Below are 26145 nucleotides of genomic sequence, written 5' to 3'. Positions count from 1 at the left end.
GAGGTAGTTTAATGAGTATAATGCTTGATTAACAGTTCAAAGATATTATATATTTCCAACAACCTTGTAGAAAGGATAGTTACGCTGGTGCGTACGGTATAAGTTAAGTAGGCGAATGATTGAAGGGTGAAAACCCGGTAAAGAGATGTTGACTGATCTGTAGTCGTTGAACCAGTCTAGTCCGGTGACGATGTTGTCGCAAAGGAAAATTCTCGCTCGGTGATGATCGCCCCACCACTTGTCGCTAGCGGGTGGGATCCCAATTTTTACCTGATGGAGCAATAACCATAAGGAACCTTTTGACTCGAAGACGTTTTATGCCAATTGACGGCCTCAGCGGTAAATAAGAAAGCCTCGTTCCATGGACAGTTCCTTAGGATTATTGCAATCTGTTTAATTCTATGTGCACAGCTGGTGGTCGCCTCAAACGTAAACAGTCACCGGACGTAACAGGTCAGTACATAACACGCAGTATTATCGTTAATAAAATAATTATAGCGAATGCTTTAGTCATCTGATGTAGCCAGTAAAATCTGAAATAAAAGAAAATATTATTAGTCGGATATACAAAAATGTTTATATTAGTTACTAGTTTTCTATGCGAAGACATTTCTATACGTACATCGATAACCGCCGCCGCGCTGCATCTAAAGATTTAGGGTCCTCTTTAAAAATAAATTTCTTTATTCCTATGACGCAAATTGCAATGTACTTGTCCCAGTCCATATCTTGCAAGTCCAATTCAACGATATCGCTGTCTTCTAGCGTTTTCACTTCCTTCATCATATCGATAACGTTATCTCTTTTGAAGGACCATTGCCGTATGCTAAAGTAATTTGTCACTGTCGACATCGTATCGTAATATTTGCTAATTTTCATCATTCTGAAATACCATTTTTAAGTATTCTAACGTGCGGTAGCTCGTTGCTTGACAAACGATAGAATACTCACCTTGGTTTACTACCTCGAAGCCTTAAAAAGATATCCACGATGAAAGCAGGCAAAGTATGCAGAAATAAAGTCAGAATACTGTAAACATATCTGTTAGATACCATCGCACACCACGGGTACCACAACAAACCGTCCATCGGTATTTCGATGGCATATTTCACGAATGTGTCCTTCAGCTCACCGTATCTTGAAAATTGAAACGTTTACGCTGATAGAGATAATCGAATTATATTTCAATGGAGCTTATCATTATTAGAGTATCACATGAAATATTATATAATTTCAGCCATGTCTCCAGTTTATTAAATGAAGCTATTGAGAGCAAAAGTGAACGTAAGCATAGAATGCTTAAAGGAGCAACTGTCTTAATTACATTATTTATTTATTTACTACTTGCTTTAGACCAGATACAGTATAGCAAATACAGTATATTTACGTATAGTTTGAATAATTCATTTAATAATTTAATAATTCGGACTGAAAATTTCGTAGTAAACGTAACAAGGTTTCCAATTATTCATTATTATTTATTTAAATGTAATTAAATTCTTACGGAACATTGTTTAAGAAAATTATAAATATGTTCCAGACCCTCGATATCAGGATCACATAAGAAGAAGCTAATGCAAAGTGGAAGACGGAGTCTGGCAGGTATTGTTAGTTTACTCTCGTACTCTTGTTATTTCCGGATGAGACTGTTGAAAAGCATTGTCAATAATGAAATTAACTCTAGCTAATGATGTGTTTAAATTATAACTGCAGCGACATTTATCAACAAAACTAATCTCTTAAGAGCCCTCGTCGAGCATACAGGGTTATCCATTTAACCCGGAACCCGATCTAGCGAAAACATATGAAAATGGCAACATCGTAACATGTACACTTATTATTACAGTCAAATGTCGTTCGTCACTTATCAGCTGTTGCTGTGCAAGTATAATTAGGCAAGAACACAGAGCGGTTTGATGGTCGCCTAAGAACTTTAAATTCGACGTCACAATAGGGGGAACACGGAGGGGCTGCAGTGATAATAAGAAACGATATCAAACACCACTTACATAGTCAAATTAGTCAGGAACATGTTCAAGCAATCACCGTTACAATGCAAACTAACAGCAATTACTTGCACATGTCAGCAGTATATACACCACCGAGACACAAAATGACATTACAAAAATGAGAAGAGTATTTTCAATCCTTCGGTGACAAATACATCGCAGCGGAACACTTCAATACAAAGCAAACGCTATAGGGCCCAAGAATTAACGTGCCTTGCGGTAGAATACTAGAAAAATATATTAGAACTAGTAAGCTCAATATATTATCTATAAAAAGACCAATATGCCTCTCGACTGGTTATTTCAATTTGAATTGACTGGCTCGAGGATGGTCCAAGTAATTCGATCCAAAGGGATGGTCTGTCCCATCTCTTAAACTACACAAACAACAGTAAAAAACGTAAGCTAGATATAGTTAAAAAAAACGTAAACACTAGTCGGAACGAATCGTCAACAAGCCATATTACTACTTCTAATAGATTTGCAATATTAGAATTTACAGACAATTCTATGGACGTAGTTGAAACATTTATAAATCAACATACGCAAGAAGGTCCTCCCCTCCCCCCAGCAATCTTCATCGATGATGTCATCGATATTCAAACAATGGTAAAGTCTATCGAGAAAGATGTTAACAAAGAGAATTACAAACTAAAAATAAAAAATAATCAGGTTAAAATTCTATCGGCTAATCCAGATTCCTATAGAAAACTAATAAAGTTACTAAAAACCCTGAACGCAAATTTCCACACATATCAACTGAAATAAGAAAGACCTTTTCTTGTGGTACTTCGCAACATGCACCACTCAACTAACTTAGATGAATTGAAGCTTGAACTCTTAAATCATGGCTATGAAGTAACCAAAATTAGCAATATATATAATAGTATCACAAAAATACCGCTATCCTTTATTGATTTTGACTTTATTGATTTAAAGCAACAGCCAAATAATAAAGAAGTCTATGACATCAACCGTTTAATGAATTCTGTAGTAAAAATTGAACCACCTTTTATGAAAAAAGAGATAGTTCAATGTAAAAGATGCCAAAGGTACGGCCGCACACAGAAATTTGTAATCACAATTACCGCTGCGTTAAATGTGCTGGTCTTCATTCTACAGATCAGTGCAGTAAATTTTCAGAAATTTCTGCGAAGTGCATCCTCTGTCAAGGAGAGCATCCTGCGAACTATAAAGGTTGCATAGCCTGCAAGATCTTGTATAAAAATAAGTACCCTAAATCCAGAGTTAAGAACCTAACCAACCAAGTACATATTCCACAAAAATTCACTACTCTTCCAACCTCGTATGCACAGGTAGTTCAAGGAAATCAAAGCAGATCGAAAATCTATAATGATCATTCACAAAATAGTGTTCCCAGTTCACAAAACACGGATAACTTCAATAGGCTTGAAAAATTAATCGTGAAATAAACAGAGCAAATCAATAACTTGTTATCATTGCTTACAATCATCGTGAACAAATTAACACGCTTCAACGTAAAATAAAGCCAATTTAGAATGCTAACGGTCTAGCTCAGCATCAATACGTACTAGAAATCTTCCTAAAACAACAAGAAATTGACGTAATGTTTATATCTGAAACTCACTTCATCGATAAAAATTACCTGAAAATAAATGGTTATAACTTTTACCATACACAACATCCCAGTGGAAAGGCACATGGCGGCACCGGAATTATCATCAAGACCAGCATTAAGCATTATAAGCTTCCATCGTTCAAGAAGGACTACCTCCAAGCTACAAACGTAGCGATAGAAGATTGGCATGATTCAATCACCACATCAGCAGTATATTGTCCTTCTAAACATTCTATTTCCAAAGAAGACTTCGATAAATTTCTCGAAAACCTGGGCAATAGATTCATAGCTGGAGGAGACTATAACGCTAAACATACACAATGGGGCAGCAAACTTATCACAGTAAGAGGCAAAAATCTTTTGAAATGCATAAACACCAACAGACTTAATTACTTCAGTACAAACGAACCTCAGTACTAAAGGACAGATGTTACGTCAGATGGTATTCGATGTAATCTCAGAATGTTATGTCTGAACAAACTTAGTTATGTAGCCATGTTCGGTATAATTTTCTGTATATAATATTGTAATAGTACCAGTTAAGTGAATAACCTTGTATACTAATATTCTAAGGTTTGTTATTTCCTGCGTCTATTTCTTATAGACCGATTTTCTCAATCTCTTATCTTGATCGTAATTTGTGTCCGACTACGGAACAGGATTATGGTGCTTATTGTCATCAACTAACTTCTTCGGAAGTGTATTCGTTGAAATGGTATATATTAGTGCAAAGGTGTGTTGATTGATTTCTTTATGAGTAAGCGGTCAGGTCCAAGTATTATAAAACATGTCAACACATGTTCCTGCGTGAAAAAATAGAATGGTATGATAAAATTGTGGCCGCATTAGACACACACAATGCTAGTTGCTACACCTTTCAATCGAATGACTCTAGAAAATGCAAAGTAATAATAAGAGAGCTTCACCACTCGACGTCAAAACAACTTATCAAAGATGATCTACAAGAATTTAGATATCAAGTATGCCACATGATAAACATGAAAAGCACAGAAACTACTCACACTACGCGTGGTTGAATTACAGCCGGTTCCAAACGATAAGAATTTATGCGAATCGGAAGAAGACTGGCCAACACTGGCAGAACTAGCAAAATCTAAAAGAAACAGCCAACAGCATACACGTTGCCAACAACACGGAAACGCAAAAAATTATTGAGACGGCAAACCATTCTGTATGAAATACGCTGAATCATATCTCTCCTCACTGTGTCTTAAAAAGGAAGAAGAACCGACCCTGTCATCTGCGTGAACTGTCAGGGAAAGCATCCGGCAAATTATAAGCGATGTAAAATTCGAAAGAAAATACGAGCAAGAACGTTGTCGAAATTAAGAGATAAAGAAGCAGAGCAGCTTTTTTGTTGCTTTGATCTCAGATCACAGCAACAAAAGGCAACCAAGCTAACGTCTCAAATCTTCTTGTCGAAAAAGTAGACAAACTCGGGACCATTCTGCAACAACAAATGCGGCAAACAACATTAACATTTGCATTTTGCTTTATATTTGCATTTGCTTAATAGAAGAAAACATAACTGATTTTGCGATCGCAGATTTTTCTCCCAAACATAAGCGACATACAGTTTACCTAATGTAAAGGCAAAACTGACATCTGACCACGTTCTAATCACCCTCACTCGTCATATAGAAGACCACAATCGTCAGATCAAAGACCAGATCGCGAGACCAAAATCAATTACAATAAAATCCACTCGCTAGCCGACATTTCAGCAGCACCTAGACAAAACTCTAACCTGCAATATCCCCTCATAAACGAAAGAAAACATCGAATCAGCCGCGGAATTTTTCACCGCGGAAACAATTCAATTCAGACACGTACGAAGCTACTCCCTACATCAATGAAACAGCTTTCAACTATTTATATTAACTATTTATATTAAACAAAATGAAAGAGAAAAGAAGAACAGCAAAAGAATGGCAAACATACTTATAAAGCAAGTAAAGCAACTTCTACTGGATGAAAAGAATAAAAAATTCAAAGCTTTGGAAAGAACTTGGGCACCACACATCAGTGGTAAACTACTCTCTGTGGAAAACAATCAAAGACATTTAAAGGCATATTAAACGAACACCTCCGTGGAAAAACGACACTAAGTGAACGAAGGTTAAGCAGAACAGGCTGCAAAATACCTGCAAGTCATCTTCGATACAAACGATCCACACACGATGAAACGTACTTGATTTATAAGCAAATACTATAAGGAAGTATATGGCAAACATTCGCGCACTAAATGATTGATTCAAGCTGGAAGGGAACGATGCTCAGTTTACAAACACGTCCTATTCGCTTAAGGATCTGATCTGATTATACGAATTTGATTCGAAAAAAATGCTAGCACGTTTTTATAATTCATGCAGCTAAATGGGAATAAGTTAACTGTATGTGAACACAGAAGAAATTTAGTATAGTCCCTTTTTACTTCCAGTTATACAGGGTGGTTGGTAACTGGTGGTACAAGCGAAAAGGGGGTGATTCTACGCGCAAAAAGAAGTCGAAAATATAGAATAAAAATTTTTCGTTTGAGGCTTTGTTTTTGAGAAAATCGACTTTGAATTTTCGCTCGGTACGCGTGTGGTACGTTATAACGGATCTCACTGTAGATCGTTACCTCGATGGAAAAATTAAAAAAAAAAAGAAAATTAAAAAAGAATTGTTATTCTATATTTTCGACTTCTTTTTTCGCGTAGAATCGCCCCCTTTCCGCTTGTACCACCAGTTACCAACCACCCTGTATAATCTTTAGCATTTGAATTATTTCATTTACGATGAAATGCTTTTCATTCATTGGCATTCCCATTGATCGTGTCGCTTAAATAAATTACTGGTTTTACGATACTCCAACAATTCAATTAAATTGCTTGAAAAAATTCCGTAATAAATATTACTTGATAGGGCGCGCGTTATTCGTACAGTTGTACACTTTGATGTTCATATCACGATGCCGCGTGACGTGCCATGCGGCACATAATATCGTGTCGACCACATAATCAGCGGGTACTGTATCCGTTATTGTGTCTGCCTTAGCCAACGCTATTTTAGCGAAACCTCTGCTGATAAATAGTCCGAGAGCTGCAACAACAAACTTGGTTAAAACTAATTCATGCTTCTCGACTGCCTCGAAATGTGGCTATAAATAGATAGAAAGGATATTCGTGACTGACAGCAAAAGTAGAGCTTTAAAAATTGTTTTTCTTTTTATTATGTAATTTGTACTTTACAATTTCTCCAGCTGGACATTCGGTAAATTTTTCTAGCTTTATTGTTAATTAACATGTGGATGGTTACCCCCAGCAGAATACCATCTTCAAGTTTGTCCAGTTTATTTCTTTAGTGTGAGGTGTAGATAGTTGTGGGTGATAGTGGTGCTGCTGGTGTAGATATCGCTACTGTTGTAGATGTCGTTGCTGGTGTAGATGTCGCTGCTGGTGTAGATGTCGCTGCTGGTTTAGATGTCGCTACTGGGGTACTGCTGCTTTTTCTTTTCGCTTAGAAGTCGTGGAAGGAAAATCGGACTACAGGCGCCGGGATTTGAGACCCGGGTCCCGAACGTTCATAACCAAAGGCGCTAACCACTGCGCTACCGTCGTCCGGTAATAGTTGCTGTCGAGTGCCGCCACAAATGATGTCAGTGAGCTGCTTTCTTTTTAGTCTTTTTTTATGAGAGTTTTGCTCGCTTCAGCAGTCAGCTGATTTGGATGTGTTGCCATTCTTTCCTTGTATCTTTTTGCGTATCTACCGATTTCTTGTTTGACCGTTAGTATTTTTAGGTCTTTGTGTATATCCTCGTTTCTGACATACCATGGAGAGTTGACTATTATTCTCAGTATCTTCGATTTTAGCGACATCAATTTATTTATGTGACTTATTGCCGCTGTCTCCCATAATGGTATTCCGTACGTCCAAATTGGTTTTATTATCGTTTTATAAATTTTTAGTTTGTTTTCCATGCTGAGTTTAGAGTTTCGACTAGTTAGCCAGTACATCTGTCTTCATTTTATCCGTATTTTGTCGATAATTGATTTAGTATGTTGCTTCCATATAAGTTGTGTGGTTAAGTGGAGTCCTAGGTATTTAACTTGCGTTGTTTGTGTTATGTGCGTGCCATTCAGTTGGATATTTGATGGTTTTCGTTTTCCTAGTGTACATGGTTGCATCTACTGGGCTTTGCTCTTATTTCTTTATCTTGTAACCATTTTTCTATTTTTGTGATATGCTCTTGAAGTAATATGACTACTGTTTCAGGGTTAGTGTGCTTGACTAGTACAGCCGTATTGCTGTTGGTAGTTGTTGGTATGTTGGCCTTGTATATTGTATATTAAATGGGTGCTAAGACGCTTCCCTGCAGTACCCCTGCCTTAATGTCTTTAACTTCACAATATGCGTCCTTTGTTTTTACTACAAGGGTTCCATTAATTAGGTATGATTTGAGTAAGTGGTAAATTTGTCTTAGGAAATGTTTTTTGGTTGTTTGTAAGAGGCTTTCACGGTTCACTTTGTCAAATGCTTTCTCGATGTCCATGAAGAGTACTGTAGAGTATTTTTTCTTTTCCATCGCTAGTAAAATTTCGTTGACGAGCCTGTGCATTTGCTCTATCGTTTGGAGCGCTTGTTTCTGAATCCAAATTGGTGATCTGATATTCATTTTTCTTTGTCTATTGTTGGTTTTAGACGGTCGTATATTATTTTCTCTGGTATTTTGGAAAACACGTGAAGTAGTGATATTGATTTGTAAGATGCAGTTTGATGTGGGTCTTTGGTAACATTACGTTATTGGCTTAGGTAACATTATGATCTATGCTATCTTTCATAGATTAGGAAAACATTGGTTCTTAAAATTGCATTGAATATTATTGTGATTAAACGTATTGCTTTTGGGGGAAGGTCTTTCAAGATTTTACCATTGATTAGGTCGATTCCTGGTGTTTTATTGTTTTTTGTTTTCTTGATTATGATTCTAGTTTCTTGTGTTGTTATATTAGGTATGCTTGTTAGTTGAGGTACTAGTATTTTGAGCATCTTCGTCTGAATGAGTAAATGCGTGTTACAAAGATGGTTGGAAAATTCTTCAGCTTGTTCTTTGTTGCTTCTGGCCCATCTGTTATCTGGTTTTCTGATTGCTGGGATTAATTTTTTTGACTTCTTTATTTTGTTCGTGGCTTTCCACAGAAAATAGTTGGCAGCCTCGTGCGCAGAGAATGTCTCTATGAATTTTGAGAATTCGTTATTATCATCTCTTATTTTACTTTTTATTTCCTTTGCAAGTTTCTTTAAATGTTTTTTCTTTAAATGTTTTCACATGTTCTATGTTTTTGCTATTTTACTTTCGCTTTTCTTTTCTCTTTGATTTTGTCAAGGATGTCTAGTGGAATTATTTTTGTTTGTCTATTATTTAGTTCGTAAGTAGTAGTTTCCCATGCTGCTTCTTGTATAATTTCTGTCAATGTTGTTGATTTTGTTTTCAATTACTTGTTTAAATGTTTGCCATTTAGTGGTTTTATTGCAAAACGACTCTGAATTGCTATAAAATATTGGTTTGTTTACGTATTCTATTATTATCGGTGTATGATCGGAGCTAAGCTCAAGACTGGATGTTATTTTTAATTTGTTTCCGTTTTGTCCTTATATTGCTGCAAAATCAAGCAAATCAGGAGTTTTACTCATTTCGTGTTTGCTCGGATTCTACAATTTCTTGTTGTGAGTGATAGTTGCTGTATGTTCTGCTTCTCAGCGGTAGAAACAGTTTACGTTGCGGTTGTTTTAGCTAGCTGGATGGTTTCCATTACAGTTATAACATTTTACTTTGTCTGTTTTTCCTGTGTATGGGCAGTTTGTTGTTAAGTGGTTTTCTGCATATTTGACACACGCTGGGTTTCTGCTGCAGTAATTTTCTTGTGTTTTTCCGTATTGTTGACACCGTATGCATTACACGGTATGCCCTTCTTATAACAAGGCTTCTTATAACAAGGTTTTTTTAATATCAAAGATTTCTTTGTTATTAGTTTTGGATTCAAGTTCTATTAGAAACAGTAGCAATGGCTGTTTCGTATCGTATCTGGTTATATTATTTGTTGTTCTTACTTGGTGTCTGATTTTTGCTAATTCCTCACATATATTTTTTATGTTTGTTCTTGAGTGTAGTTTTCTAATTACTATATTGTAGCTTTTTCTGTTTTGAGCTGGTATGTATGATACCCAGCGTTTTTCTCCTTTAACCCTTTCGCTTCGGCAGTCCAGTTCACCCAAGTGTTCTCCTTGTACGGAGGCGCGCGCCACAAATGTGGCGTGATTGCTGTATAAATGTTTTCCTAAGTTTTAAATAACAACTGTGCTGAATAAAACAATAATAAAACAATCTTTGCTCCAATATGATAAGTATAATTTACATCTTCTGCCAGTAACGGAAAAATATATTATTGACTACAGATGGCACTGATGTATGCCTGATATATGGGGTGCCGATCGTCGCGTGGTCGCCGCCTATAAGCGGCACCCGAAGCGAAAAGGTTAATGCTCGCGTCACTTTTCTAAAGATTTCTGGAGTTTTTGTTTGTACATTTACTTGTTCCAGTTTTAATTCCTTTATGCTGAAGTTTACTTTTCCATCAGTGTTGTTCAATAGTTCAATTAGGGGATCTATTATTTGGCCATGAATGTAGATCGGTGGTGGTTTAACGATATAAGTTGTTTTTTTTTCTTTTGGGTCCATATCTATCTCTTCTACCAGTGAACTGAACGAATTTCGGAGTGAGATGCCTTGTAGCCACTGATGCGTATCGGTGTCGGAAATTTTTATAGCGCTTGTGCCTGGTATTATTTTACATTTTTTGTTTGCTGTTGCTACCTTTCAGTGTTCATCTTGATATGACAGTTCATCATTGTAGCTGTTTTCTTCTTGGTTTTACAACGTTTCCATTTCTTTTATAGTTGAGCTTTCCTGTTCTTTGTTAATTGGTCGTTTTCTGCTTAACATATTTGTAGCTTTATTTATGTAGTATACTTCACCTTTGTTATTTTCATTGGCGGTATTTGTTGTTGCATTTTGAAGCTTCAACCATTTGGCAATGTTCGTTGTCGTTTTGTCTACCTGACTGCTTGTCGCACTTTCACTGAAGCACAGTTTCTCACGTCTGTTTAGCTCAGCTGCTCGGGCAGAACTGCAAGCTTTAAAAACGGTTATCTAGTAAAGGTTAGAGTCATTTACCTTCTCAGAAATTAATTAACTCCACTCTTTGTGAATATTTCAATTTCATTGCCTAAAAATGTTATTCCTGTTCGACTTCTCAAAAAGCAGCCTATTTCGATGAGTTTCACATGTATCATATGTCCTTTACGTCAAATCGTGGCTTTCTCGACGCAACTTAACTCTTCAAAAACGGTTTTTTCGTAAAGTAGTAAAGTAAACTTTCTAATATTTTGAAATCATGAACATTAAGTTCTTCATTCCATTTAGAGTCGATTATTTCACGCGCTAAGAAATATTTTCCTGTTGTTACCTCCCGTGGCTCTCTACATAAACCAGACTCTATCCCTCCAGCAAGATGGCCACCAGATGCCTAAACACCCTTGTTGGCGGTCTTTCGATAATCTCAAGGATCAATCATAAATTTTAGCATTTTTAATAGTTAAGGCCCTTAAGACCACACAAGTGTCCTTTAAATTGAAGCATTTCTCAGACTTATTGTCCATTCCGGAAAAACACGAGAAAGCGAGTTTTTCCCATGCACAATACCACCCACAAGCGATCTTTGATTGGGGGCGGCCAGCACCCATCCTTACCTACCAGTTTTTTTTTATCCAATTAGCAGCAATGACCGTTGTCCTCACTATCCTAACCAAAATTGCCATCAACGAATCCGCTTGTCCCGTGCTTTAGGCACACCCATCACTAGTTCTCTTCCGCGACAGTACCATCTCCGAACTTCATTGGTTTTACGTCCTTTGATCAGACAACATCTTAACTCGCTATTAAATATTTGATCGGTCAACATCTTAAACTTGCTATTTACACTTCGTTGAGAACACGTCTACACCACGTATATTAATACTTAACTCTTCAAAGTTGTTGGAATAAAGTGTATATTTTAACCTGTCTAACTCATTTTAACCTGTTATCATCATTTTAATCATTCCTATTATCTTAACCGAAATGGGAGATCGACTGATTGGTAGCGTCGATTATCGTATCGTAACGAGAATTTACTCTCGTTGACGCGCTCTACCGCGACCGTTTCTCTCCGCGAAGGTCGAACACCTGTTTCCTCATTAATATCGCGGTATTTATTTTCTATTTCACTTTGAAAAATGAACATATATAGTATATAATATTATAGTATCGTGGACGAGGGACCTGGGGGGTGTCGTGCAGATTGTAAACAAGCGGTTGTTGAGATGCGAATTATAAACAATTTTAGTGAGGCTAAGGCAAAAGACAAAGGCTTGCTAGGGGACGATAAACGAATTAAGAGCAGTATGAGTTGAGAAGTCAGAGAGTGCGGATTGTGTTGTCCAGATAGTATTGTTAGCGTTGTTAATTATCTAGTTGTCTTAATTATTATACGTTGACATTTAATTATTATACTCTGATTATTATTGTTATATTATTGTTGATTGATTCCTTCCTTATGATAGTTAAGGAGAACTAAGATCTTGTGATACGAAAGACTTATATTATTCGAAATCACTCGAGTATAGTTGATCGCTCTTACACGCAATATATGTAAATGAAATATGCAGCGATGAAGAATTAACATTATAAATATTTATAGAAATACCTATATGTATAGTGATATTGCCCAACCAACCAGGACACGGTTCCTTCAGCGAGGCACTAATTATACTTGGTCGCACTATCGCAACTGGGAAACTTTTACTGTTGCTGGATACAATCTGTTCTGCCAAATTCTTGGTGAACGTGTATGTGTTTGGATGAATTTTTAAAATTCTTTCTTCTAATAGCTCAATCGACTCTTTGTCAAGACTGTCACAAATCTCAATCACGCTAGATGGTTGTATACTCGTGCTGAAAAATTATCAATAATAGGATATCATATAGTATCATCTACGTAACTTGGTATCCGCACTGCCGAAAACATTGAGAATAACAACAGTGCAACATGTACACCACTATATCGTGCGTCATCTATGAGCTTTTACCAGAAGTATGGCAAGGCGAGAACATCGAGCGATTTCGTCGTCGGCATTGCCGTTGACGGAGTTTAATTTTGATGCCACTGTACGTAAAAAACGATACTCGTTTTCTGTACAATAATTACGTTCTATGAGTTATTTCGCTGCATCAATTTGGCTTCTCTTGTTTATCATTTGTACGTTCGATATATTCACAGCAGATAATTACTAAATTTTATGTTACAACATAGAAGAAAATGATTAACGCAACAGTTAAAAAAAAGAAATAACGAACGAAATATGTAGATGAAGAATAACAAAGTTTGTAAAAATGCAATTAATTACATTAATTACATATGAGGTAAACATAATTCAAGATTTCAGTTATCGAAGAAAAGAAAAGAAAATTGAGCACGGGAAAATGCACAGAAATGGACGCACATGCTTGTTTCGAAGCTTCGTGAGTGCACAGGGACATGAAATTGTATTTGACAAAAAGACACGGGGCTCGCTTCTCTTTATCCTATAATATGTACAGAACAGCGATCCTTTTCTCCTTATTGGCTTTTTTATTTCTCCTTAATCAGCGTCAATGAAATTGCTCTGTATTCTCATCTCATTATACTTCTGATAATAGCTCATAGATGGCGTATGATATATGATTCTAACATATTAAACGTGCTACACGTTACAGTATCATAAACACATAAAAACAAAGTGCGCAAGTACATGCACGGCCGCGTATCAGGTCTAGAAACTCTAGAGGAGGAGTTTGAACTATGAATTTTTAAAGGTTGTGCTTTGTAAATTACTTGTCACTAAACATAGATGATATAAACTAAACTACTTTTCATAAATTTTTTGTTAACGTACTTAAGGTAAACATAAAGTATTTCACGTATATTTTGTAATAGTAGTAGATTTCAGTTGCAGACACAAGTCGTATTGCGCGGCGAATCCTAGCAATTTGATTGAAACGCCTTATTTCTGAGAAACATTTTTTGACACGTAATAATCTTACCCTCTGCCCCTCTGCCCTTACAGCAACAACAGTTCCCAGAGCTGTGTATACGACCATGATCATGAAAATTTAATTATTAATATAATTTAAATATTAAATATCATTTATCCTTACCTGTACACTTTTTCCTCAATATCTGGTAGATTTGCGTTACTATAAGCTGTGCTAACATGGATAACGCTAATTACATGCTTCAGTTCATTGCACAGTTCAATGATACTAAAAGTACCTTTCACATTTGTGTTCACGGCCGCATTCAACGGCTCCTTGAAATTCAAAGTGGCAGCAACGTGAAACAATATGTTCACATTCTCTATCAACATATTTCTGTCTTCTTGCGAAAGACCTAATTTTGGTAGACTTATGTCACCCTCTACGGGGTGAACTTTTTTTAATGCTGAGGGATTCTTTGCTTTAGCATCATCGAAAATCTGAAGAAGAAAAGGTACAAGCTCAGTTTCCAACATAGATTGTTATTGAATATACTAATTTTCTATCAACACATTGTTATATATACGTTTATATATATATATATATATATATATATATATATATATATGTATATAAAATAATATATAAAATATATAAAATAATATAAAATATATAAAATATATATAAAATAATAATAAAATATATATATGTCGGGTTTACATTAGAATTAGGGTTAGGGGCGTGAAACGAATCTTCGTTTGGGTTACACGTTGTCGTTATGCAATAGAGAAGACATTGACTAGTGCAAATACGATTATTATAGAACCGGACAAGTAACCGTGGTAGTTAGGTACTCGAGAAACTAATGACAATGATCCTAGGTTCAATAACGAATCCGCGGTCGACGGGATGATAGATGAACGTGCTCACAAAATTCACTGGTCGTAAGAGGTTACTCTTTTCGTCGATAAGATCGCGAGAGAGAATGACTTTCCCGTCCCGATGATGCCACAGAGGAAAACTATAATGGGGTGTGTCTAAGGACACGAGATCATCGGATTCGTCGAGAAAAGCCTTCGTTCAGAAAGTAAGGGAAATTGACGTTGCTGCTAATTGGTCAATCTCCATATCGGTGGTTAGAAAAAGATGCTAGCCGCCCTCGAGGGAAAGTAGCTAGTGGGAGACACCGCTCGTTGAAAAATAGGTCTCCCCTATTTTCCCGTAGTTGGGACAAAGACTGTTTGTCTGTTTGAAGGACTTTATTTGGCTAAATCTTAAGATTTATAACGGGCCCTCGGGCTAGCTGAACATGTACTACGGAGTACATGTTACAACTATTTCCTTTTTAAAGAGAGCTATAGAATTCCATGCTTTTGTTAGACAAAGCGTTCATCCCGTGACCGCGGCTACGTTCGGCGACTGACTGTCGCCTCGAGCCCAAGCTCATTATCACAACTCTCGAACAATTACAATCGGATTGAATAACTACAATTGTTCAATTACAGCTATAGTAGACTCTAGGTTACAATGTTGCGGGATTATCCAAAATTCCAAAGGCTCCGGTGTTCTTTCATCTCCGACATATATATATATATATATAATATGAAATTGAGAAATTAATGAAATGTGAAATTAATCGGTTTGGTTTATGAATGTCTTAAATATTGAAAGCATCGAAAATGTTATTTACGTACGGGATCATCTATGATCTCTTTATATCGTTGTTCCATCGTTTGGTGTTTTTTTGGACGAACCAGAATAAAAATAACGACGATGCGTGGACACACGCGTATCAGTTTCTCCAGAAGGCCTTTCCCCACGAAACCAGATGCCCCAGTTATAAAAATTCCAGTTCCGGCGTAAAATCCCTCGATGGAATTCACCTTATTTAAATTTTCTGTAAATTCCGTATTCATTGTACTAGTACCACAGCACCCTCGCGCTTTCAATCCCGATATCTGTAATTGAATAATAAAAAATAATATCTCGAAAACTAGGCGAGTCCACTCCTTATATGTATAGGAGAAGGTTGTCCAGAATATCGATTTCTGCAAAAATCATCGAAATCGGAATGCAGGCAGCATTTCTGAAGTTTTGCCAGGAATTAACATTTTTCACAATTTTGCTCCTTTATATTTTATCTGAACTGCGGTGTGAGACATGTAATGACTTATTTCTAAGTACATTATATTCAAAAGTAGTTGTATAAATCAGATCAGTATATAGCTCTGTATATACGAAAAAGTTTTCATTGCTCAGGGTTCCCCACTTACATAAGTGGGAATTCGCGCAAGCGAAAACATATGAGAATGGCTATAGTGTGACGTATACTCTTATTACTACAGTCAAACGTCGCTCGTCACCTATCAACTATTGCTGTAGAAATATAATTAGGCAAGAACAGAGCGGTTTGGATATCGCGGTTTGAAAGACTTTAAATTTACTGTCATAACAAGCAGAAGGCGATCGCTGAGAAATATCGCCGCGTAATTTTTTTGCCAAAACAACTTCCCAATAGGAATTCCTTGTTTATTGAGAATATACACATGTAATATATACAGGGTGGTTGGTAACTGGTGGTACAAGCGGAAAGGGGGTGATTCTACGCGAAAAAAGAAGTCGAAAATATAGAATAAAAATTTAAAAAAAAATTTTTTTTTTTTAATTTTTCCATTGAGACAACGATCTACAGTGAGATCCGTTATAACGTACTACACGCGTACCGAGCGAAAATTCAAAGTCGATTTTCTCGAAAACAAAGCCTCAAACGAAAAATTTTTATTCTATATTTTCGACTTCTTTTTGCGCGTAGAATCACCCCCTTTTCGCTTGTACCACCAGTTACCAACCACCCTGTATATAAATTAGATATATATATATTTTCATTTAAATAATCATTTAAGTAATCATTTAAATAAAATCATTGGATACTTGAGAGTTCAAATAAAAAATACAAGTAAATTATTTGTTACTTGAATAAATCTAAATACATTATTTAAAATAATGGAGTCAATTATTATTTATAAATATAATTCTCGTTTTTACCCATTTTTAATTAATACCTATCGGTCGTTGAACAAATTTATCTTTACACAAATATAACATTTCAATCGGCAAGATTACTGTAAATTACAATTTGTAATTTTTAATGCTGCCTGTTAACGACGAATACGCCAATATCACATCAGCTTTCGGACAACTTGTTCGAAAAGCAAATGCAAATTGTGATTTGTCTGTTGGAAAATAACGATATTAATTTTACGACTTCTTCATTGTACACAATGAAACAGATAAGACAAAACCAAAAACTACCTATTTATACATTATTATTCGTTTTCCAATTAAATCCAAATGGGAAAGTCTTTTAAACGATGCCAAAAAATAATTTAATTATTATTTCTTATTTGCGAATGATATTTTAAAGACTTGTGCTTAAATAAGAAATTTCATTCTTATTCGCAACTAAAATATTATATTGGTTTGTTATTTGTTATTTAGTAGTTAAATAAAATGTTGCCTAGCACTAGATGCACATTTATCTTTGTTCTTCTTACATACTAATCTTGTCGAATTAACAGATCAGATATAACTGTTCAACTTAAACACTCTACCGTTCATTGACATATCTCAAGCATCGACGTGTCTTGTTTCGTTTTATAGGAAGTTTGGTTCCGATAACCGGCTGTATTTAACTGAAAAGCCATGCTGCGCCAGCACGCTTCAAACATACGAAATATGAAATTTATTATCACCTTGTGTACGTCAAAGTAAGTTCCACTTACTTGATCTTTCCTGTATTTTCTTCGGTTATTTTTCTCTTCTTCTTACTGATGTCTCGCAACACCGTGATTACCGTTGACGGCCTCGTTTCTCCAAATTGTTACACAGTAGCGTGCTGTTTGTTCTCACCTCACCGATGGTACATAAAATAAGCACGATGGCGGTCCGTAACTGCAGGAAAGGCACGAAATTCGTCGTTATATCTTCGTGGAGTTCTTTTCTACTTTTCAGTTTCGTGAATCGTATCGCGAAATGGAATGGAAGCTCAGTTCGCTTCTCACTGTTAGACGCGATCAAATAAAAATAAGGATAATAACTGCTTCTTCTTGTCTGTTCTCTTCATTGACGTTACTTTTATGCTCCCCTCCGTCACGATCACGTGTTAACAGAAGGGAAAACGTGGAAAGAAAGATGGAGAAGGAGATAGAGATACAAGGAAGGGAATAAAGGAGCAAAGAGCAAGAGAAACAAAAAAGTTACGTGTCGCGTAAAAGCTATCAAGCAAACAGTTTTTGCAATTTTTCTTCCAGAAGAAAAGTCTTAAAAAATTCTTGTTAATGTGATATAGAAGGGCATATTTACGCGAAGGAATATTAGAAAAAAAAGTCAACGCTATTTATTTCTCATATGTTCCTCATATGTCAATTTAATTAATGAAAAAATAATGCTTGTTTATGATTTTGTAACAATTTTGTGGTACATTGTGTAACATATCGTAATTAATATTTTGTAGTCATGCCTTCTGGATCAACAACATAGCATAGCGATGATGCATAGATTGAATTGACCGTATAATATAGCCGTGTAGTACTTTATTCCATTCTTTTACTAAATTTGATAGTAATTGTACCGTATTAGAGTTTCTATATTTTTCGTCATTCCATGTTTCATATTTCTCCTCTCTCTTTCTCTCTGTCTCTCTCTCTCTCTGTCTCTCCGCTTTATTTACAAACAACACCGCTCGCTTTATTTACACCGGTTTAGGATTGTGGCGGTGGATACCTGTCGGTACGGTGCGGAGCGTTTCGCGTACGGTCGTAGGTCTCTGTTCCTCTTTTAGTATGACGTGCTGGTGGTGATGCCCATGAACTTTGCAATGACTACATCACTCCTGGCTTGGGTCATCGTCTCGTATCCTGTCACCTGCTTGCGTGGGCCGGCGGTGGGGCGTCGAGTTTTGCTGAAGAAAGCGCCGTTCCGTGTGCGTCGTAGCGGTAGATCCAGATTGCCACAGTCTTATATAATATATTCGCGATGATCGAGGTCTCGGGTAGCGCTTTCACGGTCACACCTCTTTTCGCTGCCAATTTGAGAGGCGTAAGTGTTGTCCGTGATACTTGTAGATGCTGGCTTGTAGATGTCGCTGATGGGGTACTGCTATTTTTCTTCTAATTTAGATGAGTGGAAGAAAAATCGGACTCCGGTCGCCGGGATTTGAACCCGGGTTCCGAACGTTCGTAACCTAAGGCGCTAACTACTTTACGATTTAAAGTTGTTTATTGAACCCAAGAATACAGTTTTAGGTACATATTCACAATAAACGGTGAATTTTTGTAATGATATGTTAGGCAAAGGTACCGATACGCGGCGGTACGACGTAGCCATGCTGTGTTATGTGTCGGCGCTTTACATTTTTCGTTGTATAATACAGTTTTTGGGTTTAAGCCGCTGGGGAGCGGAGCTTTTTTATGTATTTTTTTTTATTTTTGTCTGTCCTGAAAACTTAGTCTCAAAACAGAACGCTTCGGTAGTCTGCTTTTTGGGTGCTGTGTAACTTTGGGGAGGAGTGGGATGAGAGGGAGGGGCGGGAGAGGGGGATGTCAAATAGGATTATTTACAAATATTTACAATATTTACAAATATTTACAATATTTACAAATATTTACAATATTTACAAATATTTACAATATTTACATTTTACACCTGTGTTATGCGATGTCAGAATTGAGTTCTGTCGGTTTTATGTTTTCTCTTATTTTGTTATGGGTTCTGTATCCACCAATATTTTTTGTGTTTTTTCTGTGTTTGTCTTTGGTATCTTTCCGGGGGAGGGCCATATTGTATCTCCATCTGGAGTCTGCGGTCTGTCCATTTATGTTTTCTTCGTAAAGTATGGTTTTGATCCCTGTTTTTCTTTTTATGTGATATATTATTGGGATGTTGTTTTGGTCCTGGAGGTAGTTTTTTTCGTCTAGGTATAGGAAAGCTTCTGGGGGGATGTGGCCTGTTGTCAGAGTGTTTTTGTAATATGCGTTGTTAGGAAATAGGCATCTGAAAATTAAGCTGTTTTCTTTTATTTTTGCCGCTTGCGCGAAGTGGTTTCTTATTAGCTTTAGGATGTGACAGTCGATGCGGTGAATGTTGGCTAGGTCGTATATTGTTTTGTTTTTTACATATTTTTTTAATCCGCTGTGTTCGGATCTGTATGTTCTCAGGCAAGCCCTGGTGCATTTTCTTTCGAATATGCGGATTTTTTCCATCTGGGAGGCTGATATGTTGTACCAGATTGGGCAACCGTAGGTAATGATTGGTCTAATTAGTGCTTGGTAGCATAGTATTTTTACTTTGCTGTCGAGATGTTTGAAGTAGAATAGTCTTTTTATTCTCCAGAATGCTTTATTGGCCTTAGCAAGTTGGATTTCGGTATGCTGCTTGTAGTTTAATTTGTCGTCTATGTTCATTCCTAGGTATTTTACGCAGTTTTTGTGTGGTATGAGTGCCCCTTTGTTTGCTTTTTCTCTTACTTGGCATTTTCTGCAGCGTTCTCTTTCTGTTGGGCCGATTTCACTTAACTTGGGTCTCAACAGTATGGTTTCGCATTTGCTTGTGTTGATTTTTAGTTTCCATGCGTGGTAATAGTCGTTTATTTTTACGAAAAGTTCTTGCAGTTCAGTTTTTATTGTCTTAGTGTTGCGGCCTGTTACGTAGGTGATTAGGTCATCTGCGAAGGCTATGGAGCGTTTGTGGGTGGATGTATTGAGATTAGAGAGGTTTAATAAGTCGCTGTTGTAAATACTGAAAAGTAGTGGGGAATTTACTGTACCTTGTTGCAGACCGTTTGTTATGGAGAATTCTTTACTTGATGTGTTTAAACCTTCGGTCATTATGAATGTTCTGCTTATGATCATGTCCCAGACTATTTTAATTAGATGTTTAGGAAGGTTTTTCTTGATCAGTTTGTATATGAGACTTTTTTTTCCTTTCTATTACTGTTAAAGTAATACTACAATACTATAATATACAGGGTGGTTGATAACTGGTGGTACAAGCGGAAAGGGGGTGATTCTACGCGAAAAAAGAAGTCGAAAATAGAGAATAAAAATTTTTCGTTTGAGGCTTTGTTTTCGAGAAAATCGACTTTGAATTTTCGCTCGGTACGCGTGCGGTACATTATAACGGATCTCACTGTAGATCGTTATCTCGATGGAAAAATTAAAAGAAAAAATTAAAAAAAAAATTTTTATTCTATATTCTATATTCGACTTCTTTTTTCGCGTAGAATCACCCCCTTTCCGCTTGTACCACCAGTTGCCAACCACCCTGTATACAGAATGAGTAAATACTGTTTACTAATATCTTCCACAGGTTTCAACAACATATTCTGAACGTTTTGCTTACGACGAAATAACAAATGCGAAGCCTGGTTATAATATGTCGCTATCAACTGTTACCAAGGCGCCACGGTGGTCACCCGTAACCACCAATAAGATAAACGATCCATTGGGGAAGGATGTTGTCTTACGTCATCAATTTATTATTTGCTTTGAATAATAAAAATACTCCCCTGGCACCCTGAGCGAAACATCTGATTCGGCGTGGTAGTCAAAGTGTTAATGTATTAAAAAATGTATATAGCTCAATGTGTATGAACGAAAATAAATTGAACTTTGTTTATAGAAATCTTCTTGAGTTCGGGTAAAACTTCTTCATACTCAAAACCATCGATAAGATTTTTTAGAAGAATTACAGTTGTAGCGGCACGTGAGTCATTGGACGATTCGAATCGGGAATGACTCATATTGTTGTGCCTTAGAACCTTATTGTTAACGCTGTTTCGATCTGATAGATTCAAGAAATAACGAACTCCAGATCAAAACATCATCACCGTTATTTGTAATCGCCAACCGGGATTACATTCGAACTTTTTGTAATAATAACTGTGGTTATAAATAGACGAACGTGCTCTCTAATATCAATATCCTCATCGAGTATCATCGAGTATCTTTTTAGCAAATCATCACGATAGTTTTCATAGTAATCAGCATAGCGAATTATCACAACGAGTTCTACGATAGAATCGAGTGAGGAACGATTGCGACCGACGATTTAAAATACATTGACCATTACATTTTACCACTCGTCTCTTTAATACACTAACACGTTTAATACCACCTCAGTTTTCTTTCCTTCTTTGAGAGTATATGTATGAAATTCTATATTATTATCTGTTAAAATTTTTTAATAATATAAAAATCATTCGAATCTTTAGTGCAGACGCGGCAGACATTTTTTGCGATCACTTTAAAACAGTAAAGTTAAAAAAATTTAATTTACCGAACGTCCAGCTGGACAAATTGTAAAGTACAAATTAAATAATAATAATGAAAAAAGAAGAAACTTTAAAGCGGAAGTCTTGAACATTTTTTTTATTTATTTATTAAAATTACAATCAGTTCTCGCGTTGAGAATTTTCAGTAATTTTTCTTGCGTGACGCAGTGACATGGCTGATTATTTATAATAAGTTAATACTTATTATTATATGAGACCTGGGATCCAGACTGTGTCGAAAGCTTTTTCGAGGTCTATTAGGGGGGTCGTCAAGGGTACCCTAATGCGGACCGATCATAAACAGTGTGCCTATTGTATAGTCAAGGTACTGTAGGACCTCACGGAAAGGACCCATAAAATACGAAATTGCTTTATTTTTATGCTACATCTCAGGAAGACCGGACACGCGGGTTTTCCCCAAGTGTAAGATCACCCGCGCGCGAACCTTCCCGAAGGCAGCCAGCCTATCCTCAAACATATGTCTTTACCCAATGATCAGTTAGGAACAGACTTGAGACACACCCACCACGAACCTTCCGCTACAACAGCAACATCCCCAAGACTCACTCTTGCACCAGTATTCTAAGAGTCAACACGTAACAGTATTCAGTCAGTGAACAGTATATTTAACAGGATAATCAGTAAACTTACTGACAGTGTATTGAGAGTAGTAAGTGGAATTCAGTAAACTTAAAGACAGTTGTAATCAGAGTATTGAGTGGAATAAATAAGGTGAACTAAACCTCGCTCTTTACATTTATTATAATTCTCCACCTTGGGCGCTAATAACGTTCAAGACTCGCGATAAACAACCGATCAGTTGTGCCTGACTGATCGTTAATAAGTTGTGCGTCGCAACAAGCTTCTATGAAAAAATAATATGACTTTCGCGTGGAAAGCAAAACTTGAGAATCGTAGAGAAAGCAAAAAATGCCAAAGTACTTAGTAACAGATAAATATTAGCAATTAAGTGAAATCAAGATGGCACGGTAGACAAATTTCAGACAGGATTTGGGCAAAACGAAGAAAAGAAGACAATCATAGATTTTGAAGTATTTGCAAATACTAGAACTGTAGCTGGGTATGATACGTCACGTACTAGCTTAGCACAAGCGGTGTAATAGCGGTGTAAATGCACATACACTGTTATGTTCTTATATTTATAACGTTGTAGAAGACTGTATCAATAAATAATGGAATTTTTGAATGTCACTTAACGACAGTTGCTCGTGTATGATGGATTCGAACGTATCGTGGAATTTTAACTAACCGCCGTAAGATTCGTCAAAGGATGGTCAGTAGGATGATTCTTGGCAAATTGATTCGAATCATGTATGTTGTATTACCGATGAAGCAAGTATTACACGAAGGATTTTTACTTTTGTCTGCGCTATTTGATGCTTACTCTATTATTTGTCTTGCTCTACGAATTGCTTGCAATATACCTTCTTAAATTCTTCGCTAATACTTGGGGTTCTGATTAAATAGTAATTTGGAGGTGTTATGGCCCTGCCAGGTGAAAAGAGAATGCGCATTTCGTCCCGGGACTACCGGTGGACTCGTCAGTAAGGCTATGCCCGGTAGTCCCTGCCTTAGACGTAGAGGAAGTCTCGCTAGGTGCGGTATTTGTATCGTGACACCATATATTCGACCGCTAGCGAGACAGATAGACTCATTGTCGTCGTAGTAGCCCTCTGGTGTTGGCGGTTGGTACCCGCGGATCGCCCGGGAGGTGCTACAACCGCGTTGATGCCTCGACCTGTCGGCGTCCTGTTGATACCGATCCGCCACAGTAATATTAAAATATCTGATATAATGTCCCTTCTATCTCTAACTGTTTGACAAATCGAGTCACCTTACCTTTAGCTATCACTAACTAAGAGCAAATGAAAGTGTTTTATAGATAATAATAAGATAATAATAGAGACTTAAAATGGTTTCTCGATGTTTGGCGTGTATGTAGTCCTATGTTTGATCAGAAAGAGTTCCTTGTACGTTGCTGCCTTTTAATTTATCGATAAAGGTTTATCATTCTTGCCCACTGTTCTCAAGTTCAGATTGTCTTACTTGGAAAAATAATTCAAAGTACGTATGGAAATTCAGAATTCTCACTAGCGCATGTCATTCGACCTTTTGTCTATTCGTAGTATCTGTCGAAGCATGTATCATGACGTCATTTGTCGGGTGATATTTAATAGCACTGCATTAATTTAATTAAAATTAATTTAAAAAAATTAATACACGTATACGTTTATGTTATACGTATATACGTATCATGTAAATGAGTAAATAAATTATATGTCGGGTTATCGTCAGAATTTAGGGCGCGTAACAGTTCTTCATTTGAATTAGCCATCGTTTTGTACAACAGAGATTATATTTACAGGTACGAAAATGACTTTTACAAAGTTTAACGAACAACCGTGGTGTTTAAACACGCAAGATGCAATTGATAATGTTCTTGGGTTCAATAACGAATCCATGGTCAACGGGATAACTCTTTACTAAGCGTAGAATACTTTTAAGCACAAAATACTATTGCTGGGACGCTCGGTATAAACTGCTCGATGTGTAACTTTCCAAGGCGATCGCACGAATAACAGATTGATGAAAATTTTCCACTGTTTACGATTGCGTTCGTTTGTTTTTACTCGTTGGAAGCATCGAGGAAGTTCTAATCGCCGTTATTAGATAGTTTCTGCCTGGAGCTTGATTATTAATACAACGTGTGTCCCATTATATTGGCACCTCCGAGGTAAAATCACATGTGGCTAGGCTCCTCCTTGAGGTCGTATGCAACCACATTTCCAAGGAGAACCATACAACCACTCCACACCTCCGTCAGGTAAAACGTCCATCCCGTGGCCGTGGCTACGTTCGGCGATCAGTTGTGTCGCCTCGAGCCCAATCTCACTATCACAAACCTCGAACAATTACAATCAGATTGAATGACAACAATTGCTTAATTACGGCTATGATAGAATCTAGGCTAAAGTATTAGAGGATTTCCCCAAAATTTCAAAGGAAAGGCTCCGGTTTCCTTTCATCTCCGACATATATATTATTTATGACCTAGTGTAATTTAATAGTATTCCTTGTAGAAATTTCAGGACTATCGTAGGTACATTTTGTACAGTACAATCGAGTTCTGCTTTTGTTACATAACATATTTTTTTTTTAAAATATCATTGTATCCTTAAAACCTGCAAACGTCAAAAAAGACGCGAATACTTTCAAATTTGCTTGCCTACCCAATGCCATAGTCAATTTTTCATTTTCTATATTCCACATCTTTGTATAGTTTAATGTATCGTTAAACTTAAAATGTTTTGGACCGCGCACTTTATTACGTACTGGGTAATAATGACATTCTAAATTGCAGCTACTTATATCAATTTGTACTTGCAAATGTATGCATAAATTATTCTGTCTCTTAGATTTATTAATGTTCTTCTCCCCTCATTAACATTTATACGTTGTTACTAAACAAAAAATTAATATACATATGCAGCGGGACTGGACAATAAACCTTTCAACAGTTTTTGTCCCGTGACTTGCTACACAAAGCAGGCTCTATCCCTCCAACAAGATGATTGTCAGATATCTAAACATCTTCATTGCATACCTTCAACTACCTTAAGGACCCGCCATAAATCTTTGGATTTCTCTAGTTAAGGTCCTTTAAACCGAACAAATGTCTTTTAGTTTAGCATTCCTTAATTTATTATCTATCCTTGAAAGATACGGGAAATCTGGTTTGTCTCACGTATGATTGTAATGATTGTATGCTTTGTAATGAATGATGTTAACATTCTTCCCCACCCGTCAAGCTGGTAGATTAACTAATAATAGCGATGTTTTCCTCATTTAAGAATTGTTTTATATTCCTGTGGTCTCATTAACGGTTAAACGTCAATAACAAAAAAAAAATTAATATACATATGTCTTTAATCGGAATATGTTATTTAATATACATATGCATACATATACCTTGTACGTAGATGACCAAAGTACAACATTTATGACATACAAGTTTAAAAATTGTATTCCTTGTAGAAATATGAGAACTATTTGCAAGTATATTCTTTTTACA

The 26145-nt window shown here is 36.5% G+C and overlaps 1 protein-coding gene and 1 long non-coding RNA gene across 3 annotated transcripts; one reads left to right on the top strand and one right to left on the bottom strand.

The window, feature by feature from the left end:
* Nucleotides 1–28: 28 nt before the first annotated feature.
* LOC117165095 (putative fatty acyl-CoA reductase CG5065) lies at nt 29–17838 on the bottom strand. The gene is made up of 8 exons (XM_033348558.2): nt 17506–17838; nt 15418–15681; nt 13907–14223; nt 12417–12664; nt 6531–6714; nt 952–1137; nt 623–883; nt 29–533 (listed from the first exon to the last, which is right to left on the bottom strand). Exons 2-8 carry the CDS (start codon nt 15637–15639, stop codon nt 455–457), a joined length of 1497 nt encoding a protein of 498 aa, XP_033204449.1. The 5' UTR covers nt 15640–15681; nt 17506–17838; the 3' UTR covers nt 29–454.
* Nucleotides 6832–21403, top strand: LOC143303376 (uncharacterized). Of its 2 annotated transcripts, XR_013059589.1 has the most exons (3): nt 6832–7269; nt 19939–20023; nt 21089–21403. It is a non-coding gene; the product is annotated as an uncharacterized LOC143303376 (long non-coding RNA). The 2 variants fall into 2 exon arrangements; XR_013059590.1 differs by lacking the exon at nt 19939–20023 and having other exon boundaries at nt 6832–7235.
* Nucleotides 21404–26145: the final 4742 nt, after the last annotated feature.

Source organism: Bombus vancouverensis, chromosome 11, assembly GCF_051014615.1.
Source record: "Bombus vancouverensis nearcticus chromosome 11, iyBomVanc1_principal, whole genome shotgun sequence".
Classification (NCBI taxonomy): domain Eukaryota; kingdom Metazoa; phylum Arthropoda; class Insecta; order Hymenoptera; family Apidae; genus Bombus; species Bombus vancouverensis.
Note: the sequence above shows the minus strand (reverse complement) of the source record. Positions and strands in the feature narration are given on the sequence as shown.

Bases quoted from the DNA above. Each gene is read 5' to 3' on its own strand.
- LOC117165095 (XM_033348558.2), bottom strand. From the start codon at position 15,639: ATGAATACGGAATTTACAGAAAATTTAAATAAGGTGAATTCCATCGAG. The intron at 12,665-13,906 runs GTAAGGATAAAT...ATAATTTTTCAG, and splicing joins ATTGAGGAAAAAGTGTACAG to CACGAGTATACAACCATCTA. The intron at 884-951 runs GTGAGTATTCTA...ATGGTATTTCAG, and splicing joins CTTCGAGGTAGTAAACCAAG to AATGATGAAAATTAGCAAAT.